Source organism: Mchenga conophoros, linkage group LG3 (genome assembly GCF_057382185.1).
Source record: "Mchenga conophoros isolate Kocher_MC1m ecotype Shallow Benthic linkage group LG3, M_conophoros_male_GT1.1, whole genome shotgun sequence".
Classification (NCBI taxonomy): Eukaryota; Metazoa; Chordata; class Actinopteri; order Cichliformes; family Cichlidae; genus Mchenga; species Mchenga conophoros.
In genome coordinates this window covers 65,771,082-65,789,984 of record NC_140528.1, presented here as the reverse complement: position 1 = coordinate 65,789,984, position 18,903 = coordinate 65,771,082, and the positions used below count along the sequence as shown (strand labels likewise).

The window sequence follows — 18,903 nt, the reverse complement described above, 5'->3', positions numbered from 1 at the left end:
AATCAAACCTTTTGTAAAACCATATAAAAAGTAAAACATTTTGACATCCAGTTTGATGCACATTCAGAACACCACAATGGCAAAAGCAACACATGAAGCCCACAAACTGTCCAAGATAATCCAACCCAGAGTCACTGATCCAAAGATCGGGTACTTTCCTCAACTTTGACTCCGTGGTGCAATATAACCCATACATTATAAAGTAAATAAACAAACCTCAACTCTCAGTATTGCTAACACAGATTAAGTAAAACAAAAGTGTTTAAAATCATCACGACTGCAAATCTGAAGTCACATGACTTCTAATAAGTGATGGAGAGAAATCGAAAGTAATAAAGAGTGAATAAAAAAAATCTTAGGGGCATTCCCTGGTGTGTGCAGAGGGCAGGTTCGGTGTTTACTGTTCATTCAGACAGGTGAATATATAACAGATGAAATCCAAACGAAACAATTGGAATCAATCCTGGGAAAACTGAAAGGACAGGGGAAGGAGGGGGAAAGGAGAGGGACGGAGAATCTGCTGACAGAGAGACCAGCGAGTACCTCCTCAACATGTCTTGAATTCCTCCAGAGGCCTGGCAATGAACTCATCTTTTGATTCAGGTGTGCTGACCCAGGGTGATATCTGAAATCTGCAGGACACTGGGCCTTGAGGCCTGGAGTTGCCCACCCCTGCGTTAAAGGAATAACAGTATTTTTAAGATCTTCCCACAGATTTTCACTGATGTACTGTGAGCTTTAGCAAATGTTTTCATTTGGTGTAGTTTATATTGAAGTCTAATGGCTGCTTTGGGTCATTATTTGGTTCTAGGAGTTCATCGCTTTCTCAGCGTTGAACTAAAGAGCCTCAGTATTTTCACCCTGAAGAACAACAAGTGCAAAGTGTTCTTTCATCAAATGCTGAACGATGAGTTCACTGCACTCAAATGACGTCTGAAGTTCTGCAGACAAAAGAGGGTTCAATCCTTATTAGCAAGGTGTAGCTAATAAAATGTCTGGTGAGGGTATGTGTCTTTCGTAAAAGCAGTTCACGTATCATTTGGTGCAAAGCCCCACCTTGTGGAAGTAGCAAAAGTAGTTTTTTTACATACTTTGTGAACTATAAATTTAAACAGCCCTGATCAAAAGTTTAAGACCACTTGAAAATGGCAACAAATCTAATTTTGTTCTATCTTTCCAAGAAGAGCTTCAACATGCAACAAGAAGAAATGTGAGTGAGACAAAACATTTTTTTGAGAATGCAATTTATTGAAAACAGCTCTTAAACTGAAACATCCTGTTTTACAGCTGTTCAAAACTTTGATCAAACTCAGAGGATTTTAAATAAATTTTACAACCTTTAGCGTTATCGACAGTGAAGAGAGCCAGGTAGGTGAGCGTTTCCCGTGTTGCTGTACGGGTGCCAGTATCCAGACCCGGGGGTGGGGCCTTGTCGAAGATCAGGTGAGTTAAGTTATCCATCTTGTTTAGTGTCTAATTGCCTATTCTGTTTTGTTTCAGTGACATTGATCTGGCAATACAGGCTCATTAACCGTTAAATTTTTAGGGTTAGGGGCCTTCTCTCAATTAATGTTATTGGCCAGGATGTGGCCTCTTTATTTGCTGTGATTTCCACGGTTGATCTTTCATGTCTGTGTAGTGTGCTTTTTCAGTGTGCTGTGGTGTAATCACTTGTAGTGCTTAGGTTCTTCGAGGAAGGGGAACCCCTGTAAACTGCAGAGTGGTTATTGGAGAGAGTAAAATTTTAACAAGGATGTTTTGGAAATTCTAAATAAATAATAATAAATAAATAAATTTCAAGTGCTTCAGCATTTCACTGTTTGAATAATACTTATTTTTGGTATCATAATGCAGACCAGTTTAACAAAGGTGCTGGCATTATACTGGTGGAAGCAGTGGGATACAATTTGAGTTTTCTATGGCTCTTTACCACAGCCTGCCTGAGCACATACTTCAGCACAAAACAAACTGAAGCTGACAACAAAAACAATGAAAAACAAACTAAATCTACAGATTTTAACAATATAAGTAAATATTTGACCTACTTTTTTGAAAAGATTCTTTTTTTTTCTGACATCCTTTCCTGACTGGCAGCTTTTACAATCAGAGTTGTGATCAAGGTCCATTCAAGTGACATCTAATGAGCATCCTGATGCAGTCATGTGACAAGTGAGTGGCTCTGACTACCCATGACATCATTTCCAAAACAGCAGCATACCTGGGGAGCTAATTTTAGAAACCTAGTTTTCTATTACCAAAGGTCAATTTCAACCAGTTCAAGAATACTAAACCTTAAATAATGTGTCCTATCTCACATATAACCTAACCTCTAAAATAATTTCACAAAGAAGAATGTTGGAAAGACCGATCTTCTGAGCATGCTTCAGGCATCCACTGGAAGATTAGTAGTGAGGATGCATGCTGAAGTAGACTGTATCAGAGAAATCTTGTGTGGGGAGTCTGCCGAATTGCTTCTCTCACAGTCATTCCTACTGCTGATATTGTGCTAGAGCAAATGCTGGATCATGAATAAATTCTCACACTGTATTTTGACACACTGCAGTGTATTCTAACCGATAGGCCAGGAAGTCATCCTTTCAGAGATCCACTTACATATACCGCTACCTGCAAGTAGTATTCAATATTGGTGATTCAAACAAGATGTGGTATAATTTCCTAGAATGAGAGAAACCTTTGAACATGCAACCATTTTCCTTCCAGCCTGAAGCAGTTAGGTCAAATACACTCATCTGCATATCTTCAGGACTATGACCTGAGACTAGGCTGCAGACATGTTGAGAAACTTGTACACATTCACACAGCAGCAGCAGTAGCCAAGGAAATGAAGCAACCCTGACTGGAGGAAGGAGCACAGTCAAGGTCTATGGGAAACTTTGGACTGATTTACTTCTAATGCATCCCGGCAAGAAAGCAGGCCCTTGTTAAAGCAGCAGGAATTAGACACACAATGTCATATTTGCTGCCCTGCTAGTCTGTTCCTACAGACTGGTTGCCCTCCACAGTCATCTCCCTACCATCGGCCAAGGGAGAGAAAGCCCCATCCACCTCAGGAGCAGTGTTGGGCAAGATACTTAAAAAGTACTTCTAAAAAGTAACTGAGTTAGTAACTGAGTTAACTAACCCATCTACACCAGGCATTTTGTAGAGTATATAGAAGCGTGGGGCAGTGGTTTGACTTGAAACAATTTTTTTTTACTATTTTCCTTGAAAAGCATTTCGAGTTTAATCTCGAAATTTTGACTTGATTCTAAACCTGAACAATAATAATTACAAATTTAATGTATTATTTAATGTGGACCCAGGGCTGGAGTGGTAATCCGGCATACCGGGAATTTGCTCTGTGTGCTGATTCGTTCATTTTCATTATCGACAGTGTATTGTCCGATAAGATCTCTTTATGCAAACACAACCTCCTCTTCTCTGTGCGCTGGTGCACCTTGTAGAACAGAGTTTAGTGTGGAAACAAGTGGCGAAAAGGTGGAGCTGAAAAGCTGACACCTAAAAAGAAAATAAACTAAAAATAGCTGTGACAAATGTGTCAAATGGACCCACAATGTAGGGCTGCTTCTTCTTCACCGTCCACAGCAGCATCAGCAACAAGAGAGAAGAAGAGGGTGAAAATAAAGGGGTGGGGAGACGTAATCAGAAAGTGACATATTCAAGAATCTCTAAGAATCTAAAAGCCGAAGTTTCTTTTAGTCATTCAGAGGTACGGCCCTGAAACACACACACACGGGGCGAATAGAGAGAGAGGGAGGAGCATCGCTGCGTACATTCAGCGCAGACCAAAGCTACTCTCAGTCCATCGCTGTATATCCAAGCCAGATGTTCAACCGGACCGCACGTGTGCCTTCACCTTACCCAGATTCAAGTTTTGCTTCGTTCATCAACGTGCCAGATGTCTGTCGCCTATATCCAGAGTTCCCCGTGGACAGAGCGACGATGGACCCAGTATTCCCGCCTCTGCAGCACGGGTAACACGTGGTTCACTCACTGTTGTGTGTGTTACATCTGCTGCTCTGATTTCACTGACTTATTCTATTGTTGTACACTTCGCGATGTGATCGTTCAGTGTCACAGTCTGACATCACAGTGATACTCACGGTTTTTGATACGGGCGACACGGGCGGTTGCCCGGGGCGGCATCGTGGGGGGCGGCATCACGGGCATCGGCAAAAAATAATAATAAAAATAAATAAATAAATAAAATTGCTCGTACTCATGCTGCCCCGACGCCATGCCAGCGCAGTTTGGAAATGGCATAGGCGTGCTGCTTGCGGCACAGGGAGGAGAGGGCGGGGCGGCGGGAGATTCTCTCGCTGGCTGGAGAAGCGTCTAATAACCATCTCACAAAATAAAACAAAATAAAAACAAACCAACAAACACAAAAACAGCAGACATCATGATACAGACTTATAATTTGCACCGATGTTTTTTCGAAATTCTATACGCGAAAAGTGAGCACGAGAGCCCTCGGTGCGCCTGCTTGCTGCTGAAGTCAAAGTAAACTTTATTGTCATCTCCGCTACATACAGTCCAGACGAGAGAGACAAGAGGACGAGGCTCCAGTTACAACAGGGCAAGTAAACAAACAATAAATATAAGAAGAGTAAGAAAATAAATACACACTTTAGGACTCGGGGTAAAGGGATCAATAACAATTCAAAATGTATATTTTATACTTTGGTGATTTAATGTCTCACACACAACCTGTCGAAATGGGAGGATCCCCGGCTGCTTCCAATTAGAGCACATTTCATTCATAATGTTGTAAATCCAAGCCCATTATGTGTTCATGATTTGAATCCTGGGTTGTGTGAAATCCCAGAAATAAACCAAAGTGAATTTGTGAACTAAGGTGTAGGTCTGTTAGGTTATGTTGTGATGATTCTCAGGATGGGGGATGGGTGTTCATACTGGAGTGCAAAGTTAAAACCAAGATGGACAAGGAAAGTTCAAAGCCATCAGGTCCTCAGTTTAGAAAAAAGAGAAAAGAAGAGGAGGAGAAATGAGCAAAAGATACAGGTAAGCAGATGTGTCATTGGATAATGGCAGGTCATCCTGAAACAATCAGAATCAGAATACTTTATTAATCCCTAAGGAAATTGGAGTGTTCGCCCAGGGCGCCAGACAGGCTAGAACCGCCACTGGTGATACTGAAACACAAAACCGCTGATCACAAACTTTATGTTAAGAAGAAACTGTGTGAAATCAGAAGTGTTCATTTTGATCTCGTTTTTTTTGTTTCGCAGTGTGACGCCCCCAAGCGTGCCACCAAAACAGGAGAAGTGTTACGACTTTTGTGACCAAACACTTAAATTTGTTGATGGAGAAGATGATTTGGACTGTAAGTATCATGTGGGCACTTTTCAAAGTGATGCCCAACAAATTCAAATCCAAAATATAAATAATGATAAAAATAAAAGAAAACAGTTTTACCCATATTCACACTAACTAATGTTAAATAAAACTCATCAGCATTTATTCACGTGTAACACTGATCGTTTGCTTCTGTGTGATTGTTCTCAGTTTTGTGTGAAGACTTCAAATCTCTCAGAGCTCAGATGTCCTGTGGTCACGCTGTGACCCCGACCTCTCTCACCAACTGGTGTCGCAGATTGTTGGATCAGGTAGGCCACTAAAGGTTGGCTTTGCTAAAATAAACAAGTAAACAAATAAATAAATTACAGTGTCATGCAGGATTGTGTTGATTTGTAACAGGACAATGTTATGAGCTCATATAAATAAACAATAATGAAAACAGGGTCCAATATGTCATCATTTTTTGTTGGATTGGATTGTAATGTTTACTGTCATGTAGATGAGAAAGACGCTACGCTGACTTAAATCAACACAGAGCGACACACTGCTCTGTAAATTCATGAACTTCTCTTAGCAGAAACCTGCTGTGCTCTCAAGGAAATAAATAAAACAGTCAGAAATGTTCAGCTTCTGTCTTTTCTATTGTAACTTGTAGCGTTTAAATCAATTAAGTTGAATTGCCTCTGCAATTAAACCTGTAATACATCACACATTTCTTTTCCAACTTTGTGACTGTGCATGTTGGCTGACTGATCTGCCCTCTGTGAGGCCTCAGTGTAGCTTTGAATTGGACCTGTACTGTTTAAAGCTGTGATCATTTCAGTGTTTCTATAGAGTAAAGAACATAAATAGCTTTCAGACAAAATATAGCATCATAACTCTGTTTCATCAAATATGTACATAATTTGTACATCTAGCAATGCAGTTCTGATGTATGATGAAATATTTGAGTGTTTGTAGTTTTAACGCTTTCATGCGTAGTGGTCACTTCAGTGGACAGCAATTCAGAGGCTGTTTTCTTGGATTTATGTTGATGGTATACTTGCACATAAACCACTATATTGGACTGATGTGTCACTCCATACCCAATTCATAAGTAAAAATGTATGTTGTCCACCTAAGTGGACATGTAAAGAAAACAATTTGAAAAAGAACAGGTTTTTAAAAAATGAAGTTCAAAAATCTTGTTTTCATGACTAAAAGTGAAAAAAATACTTTAGAAACAAATCCAGATTGAGGTTCTCATAATTCATGCATGAAAGGGTTAATAACGTGCTGAAAAAAAATCTTTAAATTGTTTGGTGTTTTGTTTCCAACATGCAAGTCTATTAATTCTCACCTCTCCATATTTAATAAAGGGTGAAACCAGGTTTGTGTGTGGTGGGTCTGGTTGTAGTGCTGAGTGGACTTTTGCAGAGGTTTGTAAAATGGCTCTTCTGGACCCTCAAGAAAAGACGTATTTCAGAAAAAACATGGAATTTAACATTGCCAGGCAGACACTTACTACTAAGTTGGTAAGTGTTTCATCAACATATTATATATACTGTGAATGTAGACTTGATAGACATTTTGCTATGTATAAAATATTGCCCCACCTCTGTCTCCATGTAGTGTCCTGGATGCAGATCCACTGTGATGAGAGAGAATGGATCAGACTTGAATGTCCTCTGTAAAGTGTGCACAGCAGTAAAAGGACGGCCCTTTGAATTCTGCTGGCAGTGTTTGAGGGAGTGGAAGGGTGCACGGCCTCGGAAAGACCGCTGTGGAAATGATGACTGCTGCAACCCATCACTAGAAACATTAGAAAAATGCCCAGATATCACATTGTGTCAGTATGAGTATGAGTATGAGGATGAGGATGAGGATGGTGATGACGATGAGGATGGCGATGAGGATGAGGATGAGGATGGTGATGACGATGAGGATGACGATGAGGATGGCGATGAGGATGAGGATGAGGATGGTGATGACGATGAGGATGGTGATGGTGATGAGGATGAGGATGGCGATGACGATGAGGATGGCGATGACGATGAGTGTGATTCTGGAGTCCGTGTGTGTCCCTCTGTCCGTGCCTGTCCCACCTGTGGTTTGCTGTTGGAGCACAGCAAGAAGTATTGCCCATCAGTTGTTTGCCCTCGATGTAGTGTGACGTTTTGTTTTGTGTGTCTCAAGCGCTCTGGTAAATGTCAGATGACCCGGTGCATTCCTGCCCCCAGACAGACCTCTATACCTGTGTGGCAAAAGAAATAATGGGAAAGAAACACTGCTGTTAAGTTTCACTTTATTTTTACTGAGAGCGTCTTTTCTAAATACATTCACTATGTTGTGTTTTAAATTCTCTGCTTTGAAAAACATCAGGCTATAAACAAAAATTATTGTGTTATATTAGTGAGAAATTTACTACCAAATATGATCTTTTCAGATGTGTTATGCTGAACTGTAATGATAAATCTGAAAAATGTCATTCATTTATATATTCAGAATAGACATTCTGTGTGCACATGCTGTCCTCTGGTTACTTACAGATTTAACCTGTGACGTCTCATTTCCACACATTTTGTTTGTAGTCCTAGCTCCATGATAATAAGTTGTTTAGAGAATATGCTTTTTTTCAAAGTAGTTATGTTTAATCAACGTCAATGTGTAAATGTAAATAAAAATGTATCTGTGGGGAAGGAAAGCCAGCAAAACACTGTTCAATGAAATCCTGTGGATTTTTATTTATTCCTTAGATCTGTAAGTGAACACTGTCATGTAAAATGTGATATTTCATTATACATTATTTAAAAATGGCAGAAATGGACAGCTAAATTAATACAGTAACTGAGTTAAAATACAGATATTTTCATTATTGTTAGGTTACTCATACAGTCTCATAGGAGAAGGCTTCACCACTTTGTGGTGTTGGGTTGGGGAGTGCAGGTAAACCTGTTTTCATTCTTTGTTTTTCATTTCTAGTGAAACATTTTATAACGGACAATATAAAAATATTTAACTCTTAATCTGATTAAAGTTGAGCTGTGTAGAGGTTAACTTTAATTTCTAGTTGTTGGTGTGATTCCAGGATATCAGTATATTTTTCACTCTGTTTAAATCGTTTAAAATCATAGTTAACTTATTTGCATGTAAATCATAGCATGAATTGCGCTGAGGCAAATATTTCAGTAATTTCTGTTTCCCCAAATCCAACTTACGATATATGATATATAATACTTGTCTCAGAAAAGCCAGTGTGAGACTGTGAGATGAGGCTAAGCTCTTTGCCACTGCATTCAGCACCTGGTCGTGGTGCCACAGATAGCAGCCATCGTGGAGAGGCTGTGGGCAGCTGCTGAGAAGATGATCCAAGGAACCTCTTCTAGAGGGGAAGAAAGGGGTCTCACTCTTTCTCAAGTTGATAAGGGTTTACCAGTTTAGTCAAAACATCTATTTTTCCATGCTCCCACAGTCCTACTGCTCTGCTCATTCCCCGTTCGTCCACACCTCCTTCAACCTCTTCCTGATGTAGGTGGTGTTACTTTTTGACCCAGGCCTCTAGGCCTATCACCAGGTTGCCAACACGGGCCTTTTGTCTCAGATGACCATGATGAAGGCCTATGATTCCATGATAATCAGTTAACCATTGTAAACTTAGGTGCTTGTTTTCCAAGCATGAATGTTCTGCTCTCCCCCTTAGTGCTGGTTAAGTGATACATTATGAAGAACATTGCCTGCATTGGTTTGGTTGCAGAAAATGTATTACAGAAAATACACACTAAGACTTAAATATGGAACTGAAGTCGACGTGTAAACGAAAAAGTTTAACTAAAGATGAAACATGTAAACGATGCTCATCATAATGCTTCTGAGTATAGAAGTAAATCTGGTTTTCAACATGATTTCAAACACCGTCATTCAGCTGAACACTGGCAACTACCTATTAACTAGAACTGTCTGTAAATGTGTTTGATATGTAACCAGAACAATGTTTGGTTTGGGTTTTTCTGCTTCTTTACATCCTGGTTGTTGTGCCAAATGGTGGCCCTGAGTGGATTCATAAGTCCTGTTGTACAAACATTTATATTAAGTAATTTCAACATCCAGTTTGATGCACATTCAGAACATTGCAGTAGCAAAAGGAACACAATAATCCCCCAAACTCTCTAAATAAAATAATAAATCCAGGTCATAATGCAAGAAACACAGCGTCACTAGTTGGATCAGCTTTGATTACCTGGTGTACGTTCATAAAAGAGTGATAAAAAATAAATAAACCTGGACTCTCAGCAGCACTAACCCCTTTATTACATATAGCAAAACCATATACAGTGGGGCAAAAAAGTATTTAGTCAGCCACCGATTGTGCAAGTTCCCCCACTTAAAATGATGACAGAGGTCAGTAATTAGCACCAGAGGTACACGTCAACTGTGAGAGACAGAATGTGAAAAAAAAAATCCATGAATTCACATGGTAGGATTTGTAAAGAATTTATTGGTAAATCAGGGTGGAAAATAAGTATTTGGTCAATAACAAAAATACAACTCAATACTTTGTAACATAACCTTTGTCGGCAATAACAGAGGTCAAACGTTTACTATAGGTCTTTACCAGGTTTGCACACACAGTAGCTGGTATTTTGGCCCATTCCTCCATGCAGATCTTCTCGAGAGCAGTGATGTTTTGGGGCTGTCGCCGAGCAACACGGACTTTCAACTCCCGCCACAGATTTTCTATGGGGTTGAGGTCTGGAGACTAGCTAGGCCACTCCAGGACCTTCAAATGCTTCTTACGGAGCCACTCCTTTGTTGCCCGGGCGGTGTGTTTTGGATCATTGTCATGTTGGAAGACCCAGCCTCGTTTCATCTTCAAAGTTCTCACTGATGGAAGGAGGTTTTGGCTCAAAATCTCACGATACATGGCCCCATTCATTCTGTCCTTAACACGGATCAGTCGTCCTGTCCCCTTGGCAGAAAAACAGCCCCATAGCATGATGTTTCCACCCCCATGCTTCACAGTAGCTATGGTGTTCTTGGGATGCAACTCAGTATTCTTCGTCCTCCAAACACGACGAGTTGAGTTTATACCAAAAAGTTCTACTTTGGTTTCATCTGACCACATGACATTCTCCCAATCCTCTGCTGTATCATCCATGTGCTCTCTGGCAAACTTCAGACGGGCCTGGACATGCACTGGCTTCAGCAGCGGAACACGTCTGGCACTGCGGGATTTGATTCCCTGCCGTTGTAGTGTGTTACTGATGGTGACCTTTGTTACTTTGGTCCCAGCTCTCTGCAGGTCATTCACCAGGTCCCCCCGTGTGGTTCTGGGATCTTTGCTCACCGTTCTCATGATCATTTTGACCCCACGGGATGAGATCTTGCGTGGAGCCCCAGATCGTGGGAGATTATCAGTGGTCTTGTATGTCTTCCATTTTCTGATGATTGCTCCCACAGTTGATTTTTTCACACCAAGCTGCTTGCCTATTGTAGATTCACTCTTCCCAGTCTGGTGCAGGTCTACAATACTTTTCCTGGTGTCCTTCGAAAGCTCTTTGGTCTTGGCCATGGCGGAGTTTGGAGTCTGACTGTTTGAGGCTGTGGACAGGTGTCTTTTATACAGATGATGAGTTCAAACAGGTGCCATTCATACAGGTAACGAGTGGGGGACAGAAAAGCGTCTTACAGAAGACGTTACAGGTCTGTGAGAGCCAGAGATTTTCCATGTTTGAGGTGACCAAATACTTATTTTTCACCCTGATTTACGAATAAATTCTTTACAAATCCTACCATGTGAATTCATGGATTTTTTTTTCACATTCTGTCTCTCACAGTCGAAGTGTACCTCTGGTGCAAATTACTGACCTCTGCCATCATTTTAAGTGGGGGAACTTGCACAATTGGTGGCTGACTAAATACTTTTTTGCCCCACTGTAAGTGCTGATCTGCAGTCGTATGACTTCTTGTAAATGCTGGAGAGAAAGTGACAAAAGAAAAATAAACGAAACAATCTTGGGGACGTTCCCTGGTGTGTGCAGAGGTCAGCGTCTGTGTTTACTGCTCAAACCTGAGAAGGATAACAGGTGGGATCCAAATGAACAGAGTTCAGATAATTCTGGGAAAACTGAACCTTTAAATTTGTCTAAAGATGATGTGGTTTCACTATGAAAGCAATTAAAGTTTGATCTCTACAGCTTAGTATGTTGTTGTTTACAGGTCAAGATCTTCTAAATTTACATATTTTCTCGATGTTTGTGCAGGTAATGAACACCTTTACTGTGATGTGAGTCACTGATTACATAGTTTGAGCAGTTAAAGAAGTTGCAGTATTTTTAAGATCCTTCCACACATTTTCACTTCACGTCAGGGAGTGTGAGGTCTCAAAAGCTTCAGCTTCTTCTTTTGAAGTCACAATTTTCAAAACAAGCTTTTACATAGCTCATTATTTTTAGGTAATGAAGCTGAGAATGAAGAAGCTGGCATGAGAATCAGCACCTCCAAGTCTGAGGCAATGGTTCGCAGCTGGAAATGGGTGGAGCTCCCATCAGCACCACTGGTCAGGGACGAGCTGCTGGAGTCGAGGACTTCAAGTCTCCTGGGGAGTTGTTCACGAGTGATGGGGGAGTGGAGCAAGAGATTAACAGGCAGTTTGGTGTTTTACTTGTTTGGTGTGGAGAAGAGAGCTGAGCGTAAAAGTGAAGCGGATAATTTACACGTTCTTCCCCTCACTGTGACGGTCACGACCTGTGGGTAGTGACTGTGAGAATTAAACTGTGAGAGAGATACTCCCATACAGTATGTGACAAAATTTGATTCGATTTGATTGATGACCCTAATCACGACCTTTTGACCTCCCCCCTCCCCCCTGGAAGTGTGTAATTTGATCCCCTAAGCGTGACGAATTGCATCCGGAGAAGGGAGGGGGAAACCCCCGGAAGCGCGCCACCTGTTGTTGGAAAAAAAAGAAAAAAGTTTTTAGAGGGAGGGAGGGTCTGCAGCAGGGGAGTGGAATAAAAGCAGAGAGGAGGCCGTCACAATTTCTAGGCACAGACGAAAGATGGATCCTTTAATTCTGTTTCAATATTATGACAATTTTCTCTGTATTTTTTTTTTTTTTTACAATAGCGGATGTAATTTTACTTTCTTAAGCTGCACCGGCGCTTGTAATGGGAAAAAAGAGTGACTTCCTATTGCCTGTAGAGAACCGTTTCTTTCAATAGTATTTTATTTTCCTATAATACAGACGCAGTAAAAAAAAACCTTTAAGATGATGATCTGCCTAGCAACAAATTGCAATTTTTAGGCTACACCATAGCTTGTGATGAAAAGAAGAACTTTCTATCCGCTTGTAACCTACAGGCTGCCTACCCCGTATGTGTAAAAATGAATAAATACCCCTTAGTGAATACTTTTCTTTGAATACTACTTTTCCTTTTGAGAGTCCCTTTTACAAGGGACTGAAAAACAAACCATAATTGCCGTGACAGGCGATCTTGTTTCACACACACACACACACACACACACACACACACACACACACACACACACCGCGGGTCAAGGAGGAATGAGACAGCGGTAGAGTTTTTTTCTTCATTACTTTTACAATGGGTTTTCTCAATAGACAGAAAATGAAAATGAGGAGTCAACAGCCGATATTATCATTGCTTGTAACCCGGTAAATAATTTAGTACATCTCCCCATAAAATAAGCCTGAGTGGAAAAAAGCTCATATTCGAATAAGTTTATTCCCCTCTGTGGGAAAGAGTTTTTTTCTCAGAGTCAACCATGAGGCGAGTTTTGTCAACAGGAGGCGAGCAAGAACAACTGTTGCCCATAAAGTAAAACAAATATCCACCTCTAAGTCGTATTTTACCGTTGCAGAATGTGGAAAACAGACAGCCCTCACAAGAAGGCGCCCAAAAAAAAAAGGAAATTGGACACCCCAACTTTCCCCCCTCCCGACTGCGCACACACACACACAAAACAGAGACCCGAAACAACATCACCCACTTAGGCAGAAATGACTTATACGCATATGTCATCCAGGGAAGGACGGATGTTGTTTTGCTGTGCTGTATTTTAATGTGAAGTGTACTTATTTATTTTTTTATATTGCATGTATTGGTTATATTTTGTGCAGTGTTTTATTTAGTTTGCATGTTTTAGTTACCGTCAAATTGTCCTGGAGAGACTCCGCCCTTTCCCCCGTTTTTACTAATTGGACACACCTGAGAGGAAAGGCAAGGTAATTTACAGAGTGCTCAATGACACATAAGAGGGTTGGAGTTGGCGTTCGAGAGCAGATGACGAGACACCACCAGCGACTAGGGACTCGCAGCGGGCAGTCAGACGGCAATAACGACAAGAGCCAGCTTGTGCACTGCGGGAGAGCAGAAGCAGTGAGACAGCTGGTGCCGATTTCCAGTTTTAAAGAAGCGGCGGGCGGAGTTGAGAGCTCTGCCCACCCGGGGTAAGTCTCTGACTTATCCCTTTTTATAAAGTAAAACTGTCGAAAGGAATAGTGACTGCCGCTCCCTCCCTTCCTTTAGTGCACCGGGACGTGGAATGCGGGGAGGAAGGCGAGGACTCCGCTGGGTTTCCCTCTTTTACTACTCTGCTGGATTTCTTAGTTTTTTGTGACTTTTATGCCGTGGTGGATCCCACTGGACTTTTAATGTTGTGTTTTATTGATTTTTATTGTGTTATTCCTTGGCCAAGGTTGTTTTAATTCATTTTATATTTTTAACTATTTAAATATAATAAATTATATTTTTAATCTTACAGTTTAAATTGTGTGCTTTCCCTTGGCGGCTCCACTGCTCTGCCCGTTTTGAGGAAGGTTTCCTTCCTTCCTTTTAAAAACCACAAAACATCTTGGGAATAAAAACAGCCTTTCCGCTCCGTTACACATAACACAAACTGAAAACCGGTCCATGAAAATCGTCTCTGTGCCAGAGTGTTTAAGGGTTTTCGCTCAAAGTTTTAATGGGATTTTTGAAAAGGATTTCCTTTGATCTTTTTTGATACTATTTATTTGTAAATTTTCATCGTCCTGTTGAAAGGTCCAGATCATCTTCATCTTTTAGTCAAGTTATCCTGAGCTCTCTGAATAGATTAATTGAATCGTTTAGTCATTGACTGCACACTGACCATTTCCTCATCATGCTTTACAGTTAATATATGAGACCCATTTTATTGAAAGTTACCTATGGTCTGGTGAATATATCTCCTTTTCACTCATCTGCACAGATAATTTGACTAAACTGGATTTTAATTTAGGGACGTCATGAGCTTTCCTCTATCACTTCTCATAAACAACAACCGGTGAACTAGTAAAACTGACTGTTCTGCATGAATACTTTTATTTTAGGTAAACTCATAAAGCGCCCTTTTAATATTTAGCCTACATGCACTTGAAATTCACTTCACATATCTCTATGCATACTGTACATTAATATAATACTGTGTACAGTGCAATCTACGTGAAAAATCGTGCTCATTGTTTTGTTTTTTTTTTGTTTGTTTTTTTTACACCCATCATCACTCTAATGCTGCTCGTGCTCGGTCACGGTCAGCACGTGCCAGTGTTGTGCCACAAACTCCCGCCTGTCTCCTCTCGTCTTTGTACCTTCAAGACATTTCGCTGTGAAGGACTGTTTACGTCTCAGCGCTATTGTGAATGCCGACGAGACATTTCCGGCGTTTCTTACTTCAAGTTAAAAGCTTTGAAATGGTGATTCAGCTTGATGCTTTTATTGTGAAGGAACTATCGGAGATGCACATAGGTGTGTTTACAGAACTTCTTTTTTTTTTTTGTTTTTTTTTTTTCTTTTGTCCTCAGCGCGGGTGAAAACTCGGGCTGCACGTAACCGAAGCTGCTCACTGCAAAGGTCGGTGCTGGTAACCAGAACACGGAGGGCCCCCTCCACCGACTCATACAACTTTTTTTTTGTCGTGTAGTCGTCGCCACAAACCAAAAAAAACATCTACAGCTTATACAAATTTAAATTACATACATACATTTAAATCCTACACTCCTCTTGCAGGATTGAGTAAATAGTTCGTACGTGCATGGATGTTTTATGGTGTTTGTGTTCTTGTGTGTGAGGCTGCGTGTGCATGTGTGTGATGTGGACTCAGTAGGATTTCTTTTGTGGTTTTTTTGTATGTCTGGCTGGAGTCGTGCAGGGAACAGACAGGGTTGAAGAAGAGGTGGAGCAAGAAATGTTCTAGACAGTATTGCTAAGAGCAACGTGTTCTTTCTTCTGAAAATCTTTTTAGGATCTCAGGATGGCCTGTGCACACGGACAGCTGTTTTCAACTGTGATGAACCCTGTCACTCCATTATCCCACTGTGCAAGACTAGTTTCTTGCACGTTAACTGCTGTAAACGTGCACGTTTCAGTCAGCACAGGAGAACTACATTTAAAGCACGATGTCAGCATCATCGGGAACATTATGAATCTCACAATCTTCAGAGACTAAAGATTGCTCAGTATCCCTGGTACCAAATATGTACCAAGTTCTGTCACTCTGATGGTTGATTGAGCAGAAGGGCTGGAAGATGCCATTTTCATGGAGAATTTCAAGCCCAACAGATGGGAATTACCGTTCTTTTCCAAAGTTACAGCTGCTAGAGACGCAGTGGCCAACTCTACGGTTTTTGAAAATAGCTGCCACACCTACCCGCACCCTTTAAGATCAACCCACTTCCAGACCACGCCCTCTTCTGTTATTTAAAAAGAAGACCGCCGTCTCATTCCTTCAAACCTTTTTTTTTTTTTTTTTTAAGCTCAAAAACAGAGAGAAGTATGGCCTCTACAGCCCTGCGCCACCCTGCGGAGGAGGAGGAAAGTTCTGCGGACGAGGGCACAATATTACCTGACACGTCCGGTTACTATCGACCCTTGGAAAAGCAGCAGCAAGCGGACGAGCTTGACGGTTGGCCATCTTCTTTGTTCATCGATACCGTGAAAACTGCTGTGTATCATCTTGTCAACCTCGTAATCAACAAGTACCTCACTGACACATGCAACGGTTGTATGTCCGATCAACCCCACCAGAAACAGCATGAGTGTTCGCGAGTGTTGGAGGATGACTTTTACGCTGAAAATTATTACAGCATCAGAAAAAGACTCCTCACCCCTCGTTTCATTCCATCCATTCAACGGCTGCTGATTGCTCGCCATATCAAAATGGACGACGTCAAAGTCTGCATGGTGGCGGAAACTCTCTTGCACGAACTGAAATCGGAAAGGAAAGTCTTTGACGCCATCGCCGAGGCATACCACAATCTGGTAGGGTTGGACATGGTGAAAATCAGACAGCTACGGTTGGTCGCAGAGTTTTACAAAGGGGGGCTGCTAATTTTTTCTCTGAAAGACTGATTTTTTTCATTCTTAGAACGTGTAACCAGCATTTTACCAAACAATGTATTCTACATATAGTGCATATAAAAAAAATAAAAAAAAAAATAAAAAAAAAAATGTACCCACGTAATCGGTGATGAATTGTGAAGTTACAATTCTTTTCTGAAAAAGCATTTTTATTTTTGTATATAAATAAATGTTGATGTTGTGCTATGGGATTGTATGTTTCAATTTTACTTATAATGTGCCAAATCACTACAACAGGCGGCTCAAGGCGATGCCATCCAGAGAAAGGATCTTGTTAGCCACAGTGTTTCTAAGATTTTTACGCCCCGTTACAATAACCTCAGTTCTATCTGAACTTAGAAGCAGAAAATTAAAGCTCATTATGTGTCTAAGACATCCCGGCAGTTTAACCAATAAAAGCGGGTATCATATGCATAGCAGTGAAAATGTATGCTATGCTATGCCTTCTAAAGCGCGTATAATGTAAACAAAACTGGTCTTTGCACAGAAGCCTGTGGAGCTTCATAATTAACCTCAGTGTGTGAAGAGGACTCTCCATTTAATAATAGCTGTAATAAAATGTTATGGCCGACGGTGTTAAACGTTGCACTTGGGTCTAGCAGGGAAGATTTCAACTTTTCAATATGAATGAAGGCTGAAAACTGATTAGATTAATGTCTGATGATCTTTTCTGTGCTTCTTCAAGTCTGTAACACCAAACATATTAAAGGATGATATAAGGTTCACAGGAAGAGTTTAATTAGACACACATTTACTATTTTCTTTATACTCTTTCTTTCTTGACATGTTTAATATGCTTACTATCAGAGGAGAAAATGAACCTTGTGTAGTTTAAAAACTTTTTATTTAATCAAACTGTAATGTTGTTGAACTCTGACGGACGTGTCTTTTAATCTTGTCAACAAATCCTTAATCACCTAAATCTGCCATTTATCATCTAGTAAAATGTTCCCTCTGCTTCTGTTGCACATCTCCCCCCGACACTCTCTGCTTCACCTGTCCTGTGCAGCTGGTCCAACCCCTGCCTGCCTCCTTAAACTGGGGTGTTTAAATCTCTTTACCTCTGTTGTGAACTTCACACAAAGTTTGTGGTAACAAAATCAAACTGACGAGGATTTCGTTTGAAGAAAAAAAAAAACAAAAAAAAAAACACACAGTCACGAGACAAAATAAAAACGGACTGCTCAAAGCAAAAGCAGAGCCCTCACAGCTGGTAGTACAAAACACAGCGACAACATGCGTATTAGATACCCTCAGTGCCAAAAGCATAAATATGAAAAAGGTGGGATCACCAAGAATATCCTAAAAATGGCATTGAGGTGGGTGTTACAGTGAAAAAACAAAAAGCAGCCAAATTTTCATCTGAAAATGTTGAATTTTAGTAAGAACAATGCTCTGTAGTTTGATACTGTCGTTACAGACAAAGCAGATGTTTAAAGCCTTCGGACGCTCATTTGAAATGCACACATTCTCCTTATCAGCTGGAAACATTAAAGCCGTAAAATGACTTTTTCGAACGGATAAAAACTATTGAACAGCAGCAATGATGAGCCTGTACCAGAATTTGAATGTACATGTGTTGAAGGTGCGGGTCTTGTTGAATTATTAAACATACTTTCTTTAATTTTTCGAGCCACACAAACAACAACTTTTAATTTCTTCTGCTTGAGTCTCGGCCTCGGGTAGCTCTACTTATCATTGCTCAGTCAGTTGTCTGTTTGTGCTACTTTTTCAAGGAGCAGCGGATTATTGGTAAGGGTGACTTTATGTGTTTAGCTACTTAAGTGGAAGTACTGTGGATAGTTTTACCTTACATACATAGATCTACCAGTACAGCTTCTGAGGTAACTGTTTACAAAATGTTATATTCTATCCACAAGTTCTTTGCAATTTTACATTGATAAACATTATCCTTAACACATTTGGCCCACATAAAGTACTATGGCCATCACACTGTCATTTAGAATTGTTTAAATAACTCGTGTCTTAAGTCCTTCCATCAAACAGAAAATAAATTTAAAAAAAAGTCGCATGGTTCACTTTATATTTCTAACATTTTGTGATATAAAGTCATTCATAACAAACTGAAAGGCTGGGAGTTTAAAATGCAAACCGATGGAAGCAGAAGTAGAAGACTATAATGTCACAGAGCACACGGTGTCTATTATTGTGTAGACATTTATAA

At 40.5% G+C, this 18,903-nt stretch overlaps 1 protein-coding gene across 1 annotated transcript; it reads left to right on the top strand.

The window, feature by feature from the left end:
* The first annotated feature begins 3,800 nt into the window (after positions 1-3,800).
* LOC146580164 (uncharacterized) lies at positions 3,801-8,425 on the top strand. The gene is made up of 5 exons (XM_085266746.1): positions 3,801-3,995; positions 5,274-5,368; positions 5,551-5,651; positions 6,702-6,857; positions 6,955-8,425. The coding sequence occupies exons 1-5, from the start codon at positions 3,847-3,849 to the stop codon at positions 7,594-7,596; spliced, it is 1,143 nt and encodes a 380-aa protein (XP_085122872.1). The 5' UTR covers positions 3,801-3,846; the 3' UTR covers positions 7,597-8,425.
* Positions 8,426-18,903: the final 10,478 nt, after the last annotated feature.

Bases quoted from the DNA above. Each gene is read 5' to 3' on its own strand.
- LOC146580164 (XM_085266746.1), top strand. From the start codon at position 3,847: ATGTTCAACCGGACCGCACGTGTGCCTTCACCTTACCCAGATTCAAGT. The intron at 5,369-5,550 runs GTAAGTATCATG...GATTGTTCTCAG, and splicing joins TGGAGAAGATGATTTGGACT to TTTTGTGTGAAGACTTCAAA. The intron at 5,652-6,701 runs GTAGGCCACTAA...TATTTAATAAAG, and splicing joins GTCGCAGATTGTTGGATCAG to GGTGAAACCAGGTTTGTGTG.